The sequence below is a fragment of the Anabas testudineus genome, chromosome 23, assembly GCF_900324465.2.
Source record: "Anabas testudineus chromosome 23, fAnaTes1.2, whole genome shotgun sequence".
Lineage (NCBI taxonomy): Eukaryota > Metazoa > Chordata > Actinopteri > Anabantiformes > Anabantidae > Anabas > Anabas testudineus.
The window spans coordinates 7,625,690-7,640,133 of record NC_046631.1 but is presented as its reverse complement, the minus strand read 5'-3'; the positions used below and the strand labels follow the sequence as shown (position 1 = coordinate 7,640,133).

Below are 14,444 nucleotides of genomic sequence, written 5' to 3'. Positions count from 1 at the left end.
AAATGGTCTTGTTTTTGTAGCATTGGCGATCGTTCATATCAGATATGAGAACATGTTACTTACTAGTTAAATTGCAGTGATTTAAGAATGTGGCAACCGTGCCACACTGTACACAGCTTCACTATGAAATTCAATGAGTCAGCTCTTTTCCGCATTTATCCTGTAAATATCTAAACACCAGTTAATGCTGATGTTAACAGTAGTATAGCACAATGTTTCATTTTCTTACGTGGGAGTGCTAGATCTTGATAGCTTAACAGTAAATCGCACTTTCTGTATATTTAGATCCAGTTTCTGGTGTTAGTTCTGTGACTGACCCATTTAATCTGTCCGTTCTGTGGTGTAGGTCAAGGCTGTGTGAGTCAGAGAGGAAAAGACAGCTAGCACGTACTAAACTATTTATCTCTACTCAGTGGTGTTGCAGCCTTATCTTTACTGCTGTGTTTTCTGTGCGGCATTGCAACTATCGTGCAAAGCAATTAAATTGAATTACCTGCAAACACGCATAATGTGACATGTGGGAAAGATATGACGATAAAAGAGAGCTGGATGGGGATGCTGAGCAGAGGACATGATCAAAATCAAGGTGCAGAGATCAGCAGATAAAGCTCCAGGAGGTGACAGTGATAAAAGTTGGACTATGTGCTTAAAACTCATCACTCTCTTTCAATCTCTTTTTTCTCTCGTGAATGGAAACGCTCAAAAAGGGTTTCACAACTCCCCGCAAATGGTTTGTTTAAGCTTGCGAACACATAGCAGAGTATAAGTTGTCGTTGCATGTGTGCAGTGGGGGATGGTTCCCCACTGTCTGATGCTAATGGGGCTTTCAGAATGGGCCAAATTATGCCAAACCATGCAAACACAAACATAGACACACAGGAAAGAGTAGAGTGGTTGAGCTTCATTGCTTTGTACACATGGCTTAAAACTCTCCTTCATCTCCTTACTCAATCATTGCTCTCTTGTTCCCATGTTCCTATGTAACAAAATGCTGCATTTCCCACAATACAACTTTTTATAGACCCTATCTGCTCAGTAAATTAAAATAATCCATGTGATCTCTAATCACAAGCACTAAATGATCATGATGTGACATAAGCTTAGACCTAATAAACAGGTTGTTAATAAAAATATGCACATAATTTCCAACGTGTTACAACTCATTATATATAGAGAGATAAGAAAAACTACTTTTGTGTGATTTACTGGGGAGATTTCATCACTACTTGCAGCAGTTTAACACAGCAGCGATGTAAACTTCCACTGAGATCTGCTGGGTAAGATATGAGAACACAGGGAAGAGGTTAAGACTTAACGGGGAAATATTTTGCCAATATCTGACCGAGGTCTCGCACACACACACACAAAGAGACATAAATGTGGGCTTGTGTTACACAACTGTTTGAGCCGTGCTCTTATTGATACAGATGTATTGGTCATTAAGTCAGTTAGGTTTGACGTCTCAGCCCAACTGCAGCCAAAGAAAACAACATCAGCGCTCGCTCACAGAAATGTTCCACTCTGCACGGGCAGAAAGAACCGCATTGTGGTGTTTTCAGATTACAGCCCGATATGTGTGTGTATGTGCCACCTTAAACGTGCTCTTTGATCATCCATGTCGCTGGGAGAGAAGTTTGTGTTTCTGCCTTGTGTGCTTGACTGATATTGGACTTTGGATGCCTTTTGTCATTTTGACATCTCCCTCTTCTCTCTTCAACTTTAACTTTAACTTTATCCTTCCATTATTTTACTGATCATTTATTTAACTTCATCTTGTTTCTCTTTATCACAATAAAGGAATGCTTCCAAATTTTGAGGAAGTACGCTTATTTACTTGCTTCCTTGGTGTGCATAAAAAGATGCTACTCTCTTATCTTTGCATTTAAAATAAACATCCATCAGCGAGACGAAGCAAAACTTCCTGAAACGCTGAGTTTCTCCTTTAAATTGCATTTACATAAAAAGGTGCTGGTCTATTAAACCACTAACTCTCTGTTTTGTCTTTTTCTGTCTTTCTATCAGTTGGAGGCGGAGTTAGCGCTGTGCGAGAGGGAAGGGGCGGAGCTTCAGGAGTACGCTAATCAGGTCCTGCAGCAGATCGCTGACCGCTGCCCCGACATTTTGGAACAAGTCGTCAACGCCTTGGAGGACAGCTGCTGACACACAAACGCACACTCGCTGACAGAAATATAAATACATGCATATATATGTATAATTATTAGGTCACAAAGTCAGACTAAAACAAGCGTGCACCAAATAGTGCTCCAGCTAGTCTCCATAACCCCCGAAACTAGAGTTGGATGTGAGGATGCAGAATTACTCTTGCACAACTCTCCACCCATTAAATCCCCCAAAAAAGATGTTATTCTATAAAGGAAATATTCTTCCACTGTGTCTTTAGTCACTACATGTTTGCACACTCGGTGCCAACTGAGGGAAATATTGTCATGTTTCAGTTCCGTGTTCTCTGCTGATGCACAAGTTGGTTGGAAGTAGTCGGTGTTGTGGAGACATTGAGCATGTTTTTGTCCTAGCTACTCCGACACAGACGGAGTGTTCGCTGCACTTGCCATCTGTGACGATTCACAGCGGCCATCTTGTGTCCTTCCAGGCAATCAGCGGTTGGACTTACAATTGTAACTTGGTGTAAAAGTATTTTGAAGCTGTATAAAAAAGGGTGAGAGTGAGTTGTGCTTGCCAGACTGTTTCTGATGTTAGACTTACACGCTGTTGCCACAAACGTGTGTTTATTTCAGCTGCCTTTGGTTCTTTAAATCATTTGCTGCTAGGTTTTAACTTTGTTCATTTTCTTCAGGTGTCTGATGAAACGTCCCCACTTTCAGTTTGTTTCAGCAGTAATCTCTAGATAGATGTGTAAATTCTAAAGAGACGGGGGTTTAATTACCACAAACACAGCTTTCATTAGGGGAACATGGCATTTTCCATCTCTTGTTATCCATCACTGATGAAAGGCACAAACTACAAAACAAAAGAAAAAAAAAAGATCTCGCAGTACTCCCTTTATTAATCGTTAACAGCTTGTGTTTCATCTTAAGAAAAGAACATGTTTGGTTCAGTTACGGTGTCCATTCTGAAATTCACCTACCTTTTTGTGATAAACCCTCTAGAGTTATCATTAGGAGAAAGCTGATTTCCTTTCACTGAAACATCTTTTGCTTTTCTTTTCTTTGTTTCTTGGGAGGGATGGGAATATAAAATAAATGTTATATATATATTTTTTTTTCTTCTGGTAATATATATGAAGCACTAATCTTGTTTGGTTGAAAACATTGTCATCTAACGTTATGTTACATAAAGTGTCAGAATCTTTTCTTTTTGATTTAAAAATAAGCACCGATATATTCCATATACAGGAGACTGTGCAAACATTCATTGCACCTACACGAGGCTCTGCGTCCACCGGGAACTTTTTTTATTTTTAATTTCCGAATCAATTCTTGTTCTTCTTGTTTACAGTGGACGTGACACTCGGCTGCATGTTTCCCACAGCGCTGACGGCCTTAGCATGATTTAGTTGTTTCAAGTTAGAAAAACTCAAACTAAGGTTTATCTAGTCTCCTGCTTCCTGAACTCGTTGGCCACATGCAACTGTTTAGTGCCGCTCCCTTCAAAGAAACACCTGGTGGACGCAGAGCTGGAAGGTAAGGGTTTACACTGCACGCTCAAATCTGACACTGATGCTTGATTTGGTCAACGAGGAGTTACATTTCAAAACGCTGCATCTGTTTTGGGAGGAGAAATCTTGCCCTGATGTCTGGTGGCGTCTTCTCCAAATGTTACCAGTGTGATGTTGCTGAAAGAGTTTGTGTAACATTCAGCTCTGTCAGGTATGAGCCTGTGTTGTACAGTACATCCAGTATTTTGTTGTGTGTTTTATACTGATAATGTTTTGTCTTTCGGGAACAACGCTGACTGGGACTCACACGTTGTGGATTAAAAACCGGAATGAGAGAATGGAATAAAACATGTATTTCTCTTTATTTTGCTTTTGAACGATTATCTTTTGTGTGAGTGTTTCTGAAATATGTGACAAAGACCAGGGCTGATTATTTTCTCTTTGGGACGTCTTTGCTTTTGTTCCCTTTCTGTACTTTTTCTGACCTTGTCTCCTCTACTCTCTCCAGCCGTTGTCACTGTGTCTCTTATCTTGTCACCAGTGGTTTATTTTCCCATCCGCCCAGAATAATTACATTATTCCATATCCCTCTCTTCACTATCTACATCAGTATCCTTTGGAGAGGCCTCATCCTGTTCCACTTATTTACCACACAAACACTCATGCACAAAACACGCACATGCTCGTAGCGCCAGTTTGTTTTAAGTGACAAAGTTAACTTATCCAGAAAATATACTATTTGCAGTACTGTAGACTTTATTTTTAATCATCTGCAGAAAATTAACAACACTGGAAAGAGACAGAAAAGAGCAGGATTTTTGTATCTTGTATATTCGTTGTCACTGTAAGGAGTTTTAAATACCTTCAGCTAGATAACCTGGCCTAAAAGACCAGCCCAGCTTGACTGACTGTGACCATGACCTTGACTAAATCCTTAGGATTTAAAACAGGTTATGAGGGTCATTCTGTTTTGCACACAGTAAAACATATCAAACATGTTGAGAACCAACTCCTGACAGTCTGTAAATGAAACATACTGTATGTGCTGGCGCTTACATTAACATATGGCAACGCTTTCTACGTGTCAGTACCTGGGAGTGTGCTGAGGATCGGTTCTGCTTTCTCCATCGACTGTCCTCATAAAACCCAGTGGAGGGAGACCGAAGGGATGGACCGAGCAGGAAAGAGGAGGAGGAAGAGAAACGCATGTATGATTCCCTGATTTATGTGACGGGGAAAGAGAGAGATAGGAAAGAGAGGGGACAGCAGACATCATTTTATTATCATCTCTGCTGTGACACTTCTGTAGCTCATGGATGAAGTATGAAAATGATTTAATATTTGAACAGCAAAGTATGTGTCAAGGAATTTCACCGTGTATACTACATTCAATTCACTCAGATTGAATTTAGAGAGGCTATATAATGAGTAATTCCACGTTCATCCTTTTATTCTGATTCTACTCGTACTCGTTTCTCATTCAAAGCGCCAACTTATGAAATCCAGCCACGAGATTAGATTAACAAAGACAAAGTTACTTCAATGTTGACCTCTGGTAGAGTTTCTACTGGCTTCTCACTGGATGAGAACTTAACAATGTCAGCATGCACACAACTACAATATAGTCTAATAGTGAGTTGGTCCTGCAAACACCTCAGAAAACTTTAAAACTAGACAATGGACAATTAGTTTTGCCACTTTGTCCATGAATTTGAACAGTTGTCCTGTAACAAAGACCAAACTTTCTGACACCGAGCAGCACGTTTCGCTCCTGAATGACTTGACAGTCTTGAGATTGTTCACTTTGTATAATCTGTCTCTTCAATTTGTCGACTGTCCTCCTGTGGCCACGTCCAAGGAGGTTGGCTACAGTCCTGTGGACCTGAAACTTGTGAGCAATAAGCGTAACTGCAGTCACAGGAACATCAAGATGCCTGGAGATGGTCTTAACATGTCTGTTTATCCTTTTCTTCCTCATCTCTTTTCACAACTCCCTCCTTTGCTTTCTGTGGTCCATATCAGCATCACTGTATGTGGCTTGAATTTACATTTTAGAATGATTCACGTTTTTCACCTCGTGGATTCGACTTTGTCACTTGCACACACACTCTCTGACACACACACACACACATCACACCTTTCTTTGCACAGATTGAGTGTTGATAAGATCTCACTGATACTGAGGGTTCACAACACCAAAAACACAGATGTCCTTAAGATAAGGTATCTGTGTGTACTTTAAAGTAACAGCGCCAGTATTTCCTTATAAACACTAAGAGTGGAGGGACTAAGACACACGAGGAGCCGGGAGGAGAAATAAAAATTGAGTGACTTGCAGAGGAAGTGGGGAGGGCCTGCGTTGGCTTTGGGACGATGTGGTTTCAATCATCACACATCACATCACACATGAGTGAGAAGAAAAAGAAGGAGAGGGTGATGGAGAGAAAGAGAAAACAGAGAGAGGAGAGAAGAGAAAGGAGAGCTGAGACCAAAACAAACAGCAGTTCAACTTAAAACACACATTCGGGGTGTATTACATGTTTTAAAGCTAAACAAAGAAGGATCTCAGTGCGGTTCGAAGGCAGAAACCCATTTGTTGTTGGTTTACTTTATGTGCAGACATGTGTGGAATCATCTTCTCTAATAAATAGTTGGTGGATTCAATAAATTACGGAGATTTAAGGTGTGAAGAACGGGGCAGAGGAGAAGGGAGGAGTGCTTGGAGAGAGCCGGTGAATTGGAAGGGACAGAAGGAGGCAGTGAGCGGTAGGAAAAACTTCAGAGAGGAAATAAAAACAATGTGAGAGGAGCAGAGCTCCTAAAATAAGCTGTTAGCCGCCAACAGTCCAAACATCACCCACACTGATGACATTTTCCTCTTGTGCTTTTCCTCCTCCATCTGTCCATTCACGGGACTTTCAATGCAAGCAGAAAATGTCTTGAGCCAACGAAAAGGGTTCACGTTATGTATTAAGGTGGAAAAATTCCTGTTTTACTCATTAAATTATTAATAGAGTTTCTGAATTAGACCTGCTGATTCCACACAGTGAGTGCAGCTGAGTGCTGGAGGGGTTAAAGCTCCTCTCTACTACTCTTCAAATGGAGGTGCACCTTTTTTTCTTCTTCTTCTCCTTCATGTTTTCATTCCTCACACATTTCTCCTCTGGTTTCTGGCCGTAAGTTTAACTTTAGTGAAAGGATCCAAGAGAAATATGAGCAGCAGTGTTGATATTAATGCAACAGCAAAGTTTAGCAGCTTCACTGTCCACATGATTACGCACAGATCCGGTGGAAAACTCAACATATTAATGAGATTTGTTGGCCCACACTGACTCTAGAGGAGCCGGGTCACAGGGTGGCAGAGTGGTCTGAGTGGCCTCGAGGTTTCATATCTTCTGGCCTTCATATTGAGGCATGGGTTCAAACCCCACACCTGATGGAGTTCTTTTTGATTTCTCCTTATTGTCTGGCTTTTAGAGACACACACGTTTCTCTCCCCAGCGCCCTCCCCTCACCCCCCCCGGGGCACATTGTCCATCCCAGCAGCGGGACACCCGCTCAGCCGTCGCGCACCGACGCTGCGCAGTCCCAGCGAACTTCAGGGCTCCTCAGTCCCACTCCCGCCCCTCCTCTGCCTCCGTCTCAAACTCCTCACTCGTGTTTCTCGACTCTAAACTTTGGAGAGCACCCCTCGCTCCCTCCTCCCTCCCTCCTCTTCATTCTCCCCGTGTGCGTAATTATCTGGAGAGCGTTTGGAAACGTGAAGAAATCTCGCTTTATTTCTGACACCTGTTGCTGAGGACGCGGCGCACACAGACGTGCACAACGAGGAGCGTGTGCCTCTCACCTCTCACTTCATTTCTACATTTGGAAATGACATGTTGGGACTGTGTGGGCACTGACAGGTCCTCGGATCACCGGACGCTGCGTTTTACTTCTGGACATTTTCACAAATCGACCTTTTTGTGACTCAGACGAGGACTTCTGTGCGTCATAAAGTGAAGCTCACCGGACAGTGCGCGCTGCGATTCAGGCTGCTGTGGTGAGTGTGTGTGTGTGTGTGTGTGTGTGTGAAGGGATTTCCCCTTCAATAAAACCACCGGTCTGTCTGTAGTTCCCCAGCCGGACAGAAAGACACTTTTCGGACTTTTGGATGGTGGGAGGTGAAAGTTTTCTTGGAGAGATTCAACCACAGCAGAACAGGTAGGAATGACTTTTAGATTACAAGAAAGGAGAAAGAGAAGTGTGCAGGGATGCTTCACGAATGTTATGACACGTTAAATACACACTTTGCAGACACGGTGTCAGTCCGAGGGACCTCGGGTCAGCGAGAAATAACTGAGAGACACATGAAACGCGCCCTATTAATAACCTGGGAACAACATCCCGGTTTATTTGAGTCTAATTGCTGTTGTGACAGTTTGGAAACAGTTTAAAAGTTCCTGAGCAGTTCTGTTCTGTGTTTTCTTCATTTCCTCCACACATCAAGTCCATGTGAAGAAGTTGGTTTAAACTTGCTGCACTTGGTTTTTGTCCCCACAGTGTTTCCGTTGTCACGGTCTACTTACAGAATGGACTTATTTCACGACTTTGGCTCCATATGATAGTGTGTGTGTGTGTGTGTGTGCGTGTGCGTGTGTGTGATCTGCCAAACCCATCGGCCTAAATGAAGGCAGTCCTCTCGCTTTGCGGTGGAGACCAGGACTATTTTGGTCGAAATGTTGCACAAATGTTTCTCTCAGTATAGAGAAGTTGTTCTGCCTTCATCTGGGCCACTGGCTGTGTGTTTGGCATCTAGCTGCACAAGCCTCACTCCACAGGCCCCATGGAAAAAGTATAAGATTTATAGGCTATGATGTGAGGGATGACTGCCAGATGTGATTTGTGACTGGTGGCAGCTTTCAGTCAGAGATCAGGTGTAAAATCAAATGATACTAACGAATGTCCTGATGCTTCGAAAGTCCTTCATTCCTGTGGACATGTTTGTGATGCTGAAGTGGTGTAAACACAGATTTCTTGTCATCAAAATGCTCTGGAGGAAAAAATAGCGACCAGCTTTAGTGTTTTGTATTTAAATATTATTTCCCCTTTTTAAATTTATGGTTACTGTTCGTTCCCCTTAATAGCACCATGAAAAGGTTTCATCTGTTCCTATTAGTATTAGAACTGAACTGTCACCTGTGACTGGACACAGCTGATAATGGGCTTTATGTATTTGTGTGATTATTGAAGTTTGTGCACATGTCTGTGTGTTTCCCCTCTTTTTGGACAGGAAGTGTCCACAGATCAGTCCCAGTGACCCAGTGACCCCCGTTCTATGACAACATCTCTCACACAAACACTAATTAACTAATTAAGCATGAGCTACGTTCTGGTTTGAATTGAGAAGCGATCTAGTCTGGAAACCGTCCTAGATCGCTTCTCAATTAAAATATATACCCTAACCCTAACCCTAGCCCAAATTGGACTTTAAGTCATAGACATTTTTAAATGTGTCCTTCAATGGAGCTATTATCAGCACTAACAAAACAAAGAATTCCCCATATGGCCCAAGTTCAGTAACACACGTTTAATTAGGTATTGAGAATGAAGTATGCATTCATAGAGGCACATCTAATCATCCTAAGGTAAACACGGCTTAACTTTAATGAACCGCTGAGACATTTTTCACATGATCTCAGACACAGCAGAGAAAAGCGAGTTTCTCCGTCTGTCAGCGTATGTTGGAAGCTGAGTATCAGATTCATTCCCAACATGTAATGTGATGGCTGCAGAGGAGCTGAGAGAGAGACGAGGTCGCCTCTGGCGGTGACGTCTCCGGTTCACATTTGCACTTTTCAAGGGTTTTAAAGTCTGAAACTCACATGAGCTGTGGACTGGACTGACAGTCCCACTGATAAACCCTTTAAGAAGACAGGATGTGTGTTCCCATGTGTGTGTGTGTGTGTGTGTGGAAGGTAGATAGTAATGTTAGATGTGTAGATAGAGGTGGTGAAAAGTGTTGCTGTCAACAAGTTAGCCATTAGAGAGAGATAATCTCTCTTCCTCCTCCCTCCCTGTCTACCAAGTCAGCTTCTGTTCTTTCTCTTCCCTCCGTCTCGCCGTTTTATTCATTACATCGTTTTCTTTTTGTGCCGTTTTAGCTTCTCTTTTTTTTTTTTGTCTCTTTCACACCTGTAGTTTTTAGAAAAGCCTAGTTTCAGGCTTGTAATGCGATTTCAAAATCCATTAGAAACTCAAGAACACTCATTCCTCCAGACCATGGCTGCCTTAATTACAGAATTTGACTGAACAAATAGATGTGGCCACGCACATGAGTTTTCTTGGAGATGCAGACAAACAGTCCTCTGCACATTTGCTCATTGTTAATATTTTTTTCTATGCGCCCGTCTGTCTGACTGTCTGTCTGCACTCTTAACTGGTGAGAGAGACCTTTTCTTTAACCAAACACTGAAGTGCTGCTTGAGTGTCTCGTCCCTCGAGACTCGGTAATTAGGGAGGGGAGTGAGTGCGTATGTGAGTGTCTCCACACTAGATATTTGAGAAGATGGGATGTCTGCAAGCATCAATGGATCCTGAAGGTCATTCGAGAGTGTATTGTAAAGTCTGTGTGAGTGTGTGTGTGTGTGTGAACGTGCCCCATACATTCCCACACAATGAACTTGGAAATAAGGATTTATATTTTTAATCTAACAACAATTAGTGTGTAAATGTACGTGGGCATTTCATGTGTTTGAGGACGTGCTCGTCTTATGGATGTGTTACATGTGTGTCTGTCTTCGAGCCTACTGGAAGCACTAATGACTAACCTGGACTCACACACACACACGGTGGTCCATGTGAAGAGAATGGCCTCTCCAGCTGAAGAGCCTGTATTTTAAACACTCTGCTTTGATTGGTTGACTTGAATCCTGGGAAATCCTCCCAGGATAGTGTCTGACAGCGGCTGGTTTAGCCTGGATAGATTACTCAACAGACCCACTGGGCGCGGACCCAGAGGCCTGAGAGGTCAGAGGGCCGTTGGACCACAGCTGAGTGTTTTAAAAGTCACAAAGCGCAGTTAAAAATTACAGTCTGAGGGGTTTGTGGACGAGGGATGGGAGACCTCTCAGCTGTCTTTGCCGTGGGGCCCAATTTTCTTATAATTTCTAGAAAACTAAAACAGTTTAGAGGGGCCACTTCAAATCATTTCATATGAACATCTTCTATTTAAAAAGAACAGATGGATGCATGGTGTCATTTACTATCTGACCTTTAGTTTCACTGAACAGTTCAGCCACTTGAAAACATACTGTAATACAAGTGGACAACTTGACTCAGAGGGAGCCGCTTACACTTGAGCTACTCTTTGTGTGTGTGTGTGTTGACAATGCAGGGTGGCCATGCGGTAGTCATTATGGTCAAGTGCTGTGTGTGTGTGTGTGTGTGTGCACTCAAAATATGACCCTGTGGTATTTGTTACGGTGTCTGAGCTTTCTGCATTCACAGCGCCTGCACGTGTGTGTGTGTGTGTGTGTGTTTTGGGCCTTTCTGGGCAAGTAGTTCAGGGCTATGGAGTGATGTCATTGGGGCAGCAGGGTGGGGTGACATGGGGTTAGAGTTTGGCAGAGGTCCTGACTCCAGAAGCCATCAAAAGGAGTCCGACCAGCAAGTATGCGACTGTTGGTGTGCGCCTGTGCCTCTGCATGTACGGTCAGTGGTAGCGGTCACCAGCTGTATGCTGGTAGTGTCCTACACTAATAGTAAAAGTGGTTTATTGGAAACTTTATAGAGCCTGAAACCATTTTATAAACTCAGCAGGCTGGTACGAGGGGACAGTCACAGACCAAACAGCCACAAGCCACACCGCACCGAACCAGAGGAGCTGCAGATACAGAGCACTTGTTTTAGACACTAGAGGGAAGCGAGACGTATCTGTCGTCTTGTTGTATTTCGTATCATGAGGAGGTACGAGGTACTGTGGAGATCTCTTCTCCTTTTCTCGGTTCCCGTCTCTCATGTAGCTTATTTTTTACCTCTCCCCCCTTCTCTCGTCTCCTCTCAGTAGCCCTGATCCAGAGCTGATAAAACTATCAACAGCACACCTGCACTGGGTTGGAGAGTTGTCACACACACACACACACATACAGAGCAGAGTATAGCCTGTAGATGAGGCTATAGACCCAAACAGATGGGGACAGGAATCTTATTTAGCACGTCCACAGTACAATAAGTCTATTCTGCTCTGTTTTAACTTTGTGTCTTTCTCTTTCTCAGTTTCCCTCACTCTTCCTCCTTCTTTCCATCTCTCCGTCCATCTTTGTGTCTCATCTTTACTTCATAGATCTCTATCTTAATACATTGCACTTTGCAAAAAAATAACAACACAATGCATTAATCAGACTTATTAGGTTTACATTAAAAAGAAACTTTACATGTTTTTAGACAAACTATTATAAGTCAGATCTTGTGTTTTGTAGTTTTTTGAACAGACATGAATTCTACAGACACTGAGAAAACAAGGCCAAGGTCATGATCTCACACTCGGACTTATGCCTTTGTAACATGTAAATGATCTATAACACAAACTGACAGGGACTAGACTACACAGTGTCCAAACTCCTCACTATGTGCTGTCTTTGTCTGAAAGAGACGTGACTGCAGATCTGCTCGTCGCCCTGACCTGAGGCAGTTTGAAAAAGCAACTAAGACCAGTGTGAAGCTGTGAAAGGATCTATTTTATGTGGATATTCTTTGACACAGTGCAAGAACCAGCCACACAAACACATTCTTCATGGCGGGGGGGGGCCCCCATTTGCAGACTGCAGGTAGAGGCCGTAGACGTTGGTTTGTAAATTGCACTCTCACAACACAAGGGCTGAACCCACAACCCTGAGATTAGGAGTCTCATGCTCTACTGACTGAGTTAGTCGGGCTTGATAGAGTCTGGTTCATATCACAGCATCACCCACATGCTCGGCATGCTTGGGAAGACACTTGAGCTGTCACAGTCTTTATATTCGGATCAAAAAAATCTGCCGAACTCAAAGCAAAAACTGCGGGCAGTGGTCAGCCACATTGTCCTTGATTGATATCCGATTGGTGTGTAGGGCCAGATTAATGTCCTCACATGTATCCTCTGATGTTCAAGGACACTCGGTAAATCAAGTCTTGGACTTGAACCTGTGACCCCGAGGTTAAAAGCGTCACATTCTCATCACTCCAATTCCAGCATATTGTTTGCATCTTGTGATGAGGCCCGCTCCAAGCTAGTTTTTACGCCTGGACCAGCTCTTCAAAACAAAATTATACCCACACTACAGACGGAGGTAGCCAGGCTGTGAGCTCTTCACCACCTCAGTAACTGTGGCCATAGTGTGCCAGGAGCGATCTGTAGCAACCCTCATGCACCGCTGGGTTGTGTCAACACAGTAAACTGGATTTTTTGTGTATCAGATGAAGCAGTAACTGTGGTTTAGTTTGAACTTCAAACCTCGGACACATCATCAAGGTGTTAATATGACATGTTTTTACAGGAAGCAGCTTGATGCCACATGACCTTAGATGGTCTGACAGGACTGGGGTGTTGACTGTGTGTCCAGTGCCCTCCTGCTGTGTTGACCCATTGTAAATCATTTCACCCCGTCACTGTCAGCCAGTCATAACACGGCAATGAATGAAGCTGTTCAAATAAGCAGGGTGGTCCCCTGTACACGCAAACCCAGAAATCAGCACACGCACACATTTGCAAAGGGCGAGGATGTTTATATGTATGCCGAGGTGAAACAATTCAACAAAAACAGGTGACTGAAAGTGACCCTGTCGAAAGAGAGGGAGGAAGAAAGTCCAGCCGCAGGAGCGAGAGAGAGCAGAGGAAAAAAAACAAGTCACAAAACAAAGTCAGATGAGAGGAAACGCTGCCTCTTACTGGTCATTGTCCGCTATTGCATGAGATCAAAGCTAATCAGTGGTTGAGTTGATGTGTGGAGGACGGGAGTGTGTGATATAGTAAAGAAAGTGAAACAGGAACAGAGACAGAAAATGTTAAATGGTTCTTTACCAAACTAAAGGCTTCAAATACAGTTTAAAGTCAAATTAGTAACTAGAAAGGCTCCTCTCGCTCCTCCTCCCTGTGCTTTAGGTGCTCTTGAATGGTCTCATCGTGTGTGTGTGTGTGTGTGTGTGTGTGTGTGTGTGCTAGAGGGGTGGTTGTAATCGAATGAGATTCCCAGTGTCCAGGTGCTCTTTCTAGATAATTACTGGGTGTGCTTTTCTGTAGCCAATATCCGAACTGAGGCGATGCCAAATCATGTCAGCACATACACACACTGAGGGGGAGAGCGACACACACACGATCAAATTAAGCGTATTCCCGCCGTCTTGTTTCTGATGGCAAGCTCACGACTCTTCTGTCCTCTCTAGCTCTCATTCTTACATTTTATATTGTCAGTTCTACTTTTGTCTGTCATCCTCTCTGACTCTCTCGCCTCTGTTTTATCTTTTGTTCCCACTTTGTGTTCCTTTAATGTCCACTTTTTTATTTCTCCTCCTGTCTTCTGACCAGCCCCTCGTCTGACTGTTATCTTATATCTTGCCCGCAGTGTGTGTGCAGCAGAAGGATCGACAGAACATTAGTCAGGTGTCTGGGGAAAAGGAATCACAGAGGTAGCAGATAACATTGATTTACACACTCACATTTTTTTGTTCTTCAAAGCCCATCCGTCTATATTTGAATGAAATGATTTATTAGAAAGCATAATGACTGTAGCTGAGGTTGCTTGTAGACTGTACTGACGGTGGTAAAACTCTGCATTGCGCTGACCCGTTG

General features: G+C 43.1%; 2 protein-coding genes across 11 annotated transcripts in view; both read left to right on the top strand.

Moving 5' to 3' along the window:
* The window catches only part of LOC113163662 (ELKS/Rab6-interacting/CAST family member 1-like), a 95,156-nt gene extending 91,155 nt beyond the window's left edge, over positions 1–4,001 (top strand). For all 8 annotated transcript variants that reach the window (XM_026362458.1, XM_026362461.1, XM_026362460.1 and 5 more), the window contains one exon: positions 2,023–4,001. In XM_026362458.1, the coding sequence (XP_026218243.1) occupies positions 2,023–2,160 (138 nt within the window). In that variant the 3' untranslated portion in view covers positions 2,161–4,001. The remainder of the gene's footprint in view (positions 1–2,022) is intronic.
* A 3,239-nt stretch (positions 4,002–7,240) lies between these two features.
* Positions 7,241–14,444, top strand: part of wnt5b (wingless-type MMTV integration site family, member 5b) — a 62,663-nt gene continuing 55,459 nt past the window's right edge. For 2 of the 3 annotated variants that reach the window (XM_026362753.1, XM_026362751.1), the window contains exon 1: positions 7,241–7,679. The gene's annotated coding sequence lies outside the window, so the exon portion shown is untranslated. Of the gene's footprint in view, positions 7,680–7,751; positions 7,841–14,444 lie in introns of all 3 variants that reach the window. The other variant, XM_026362754.1, reaches the window with a different exon arrangement.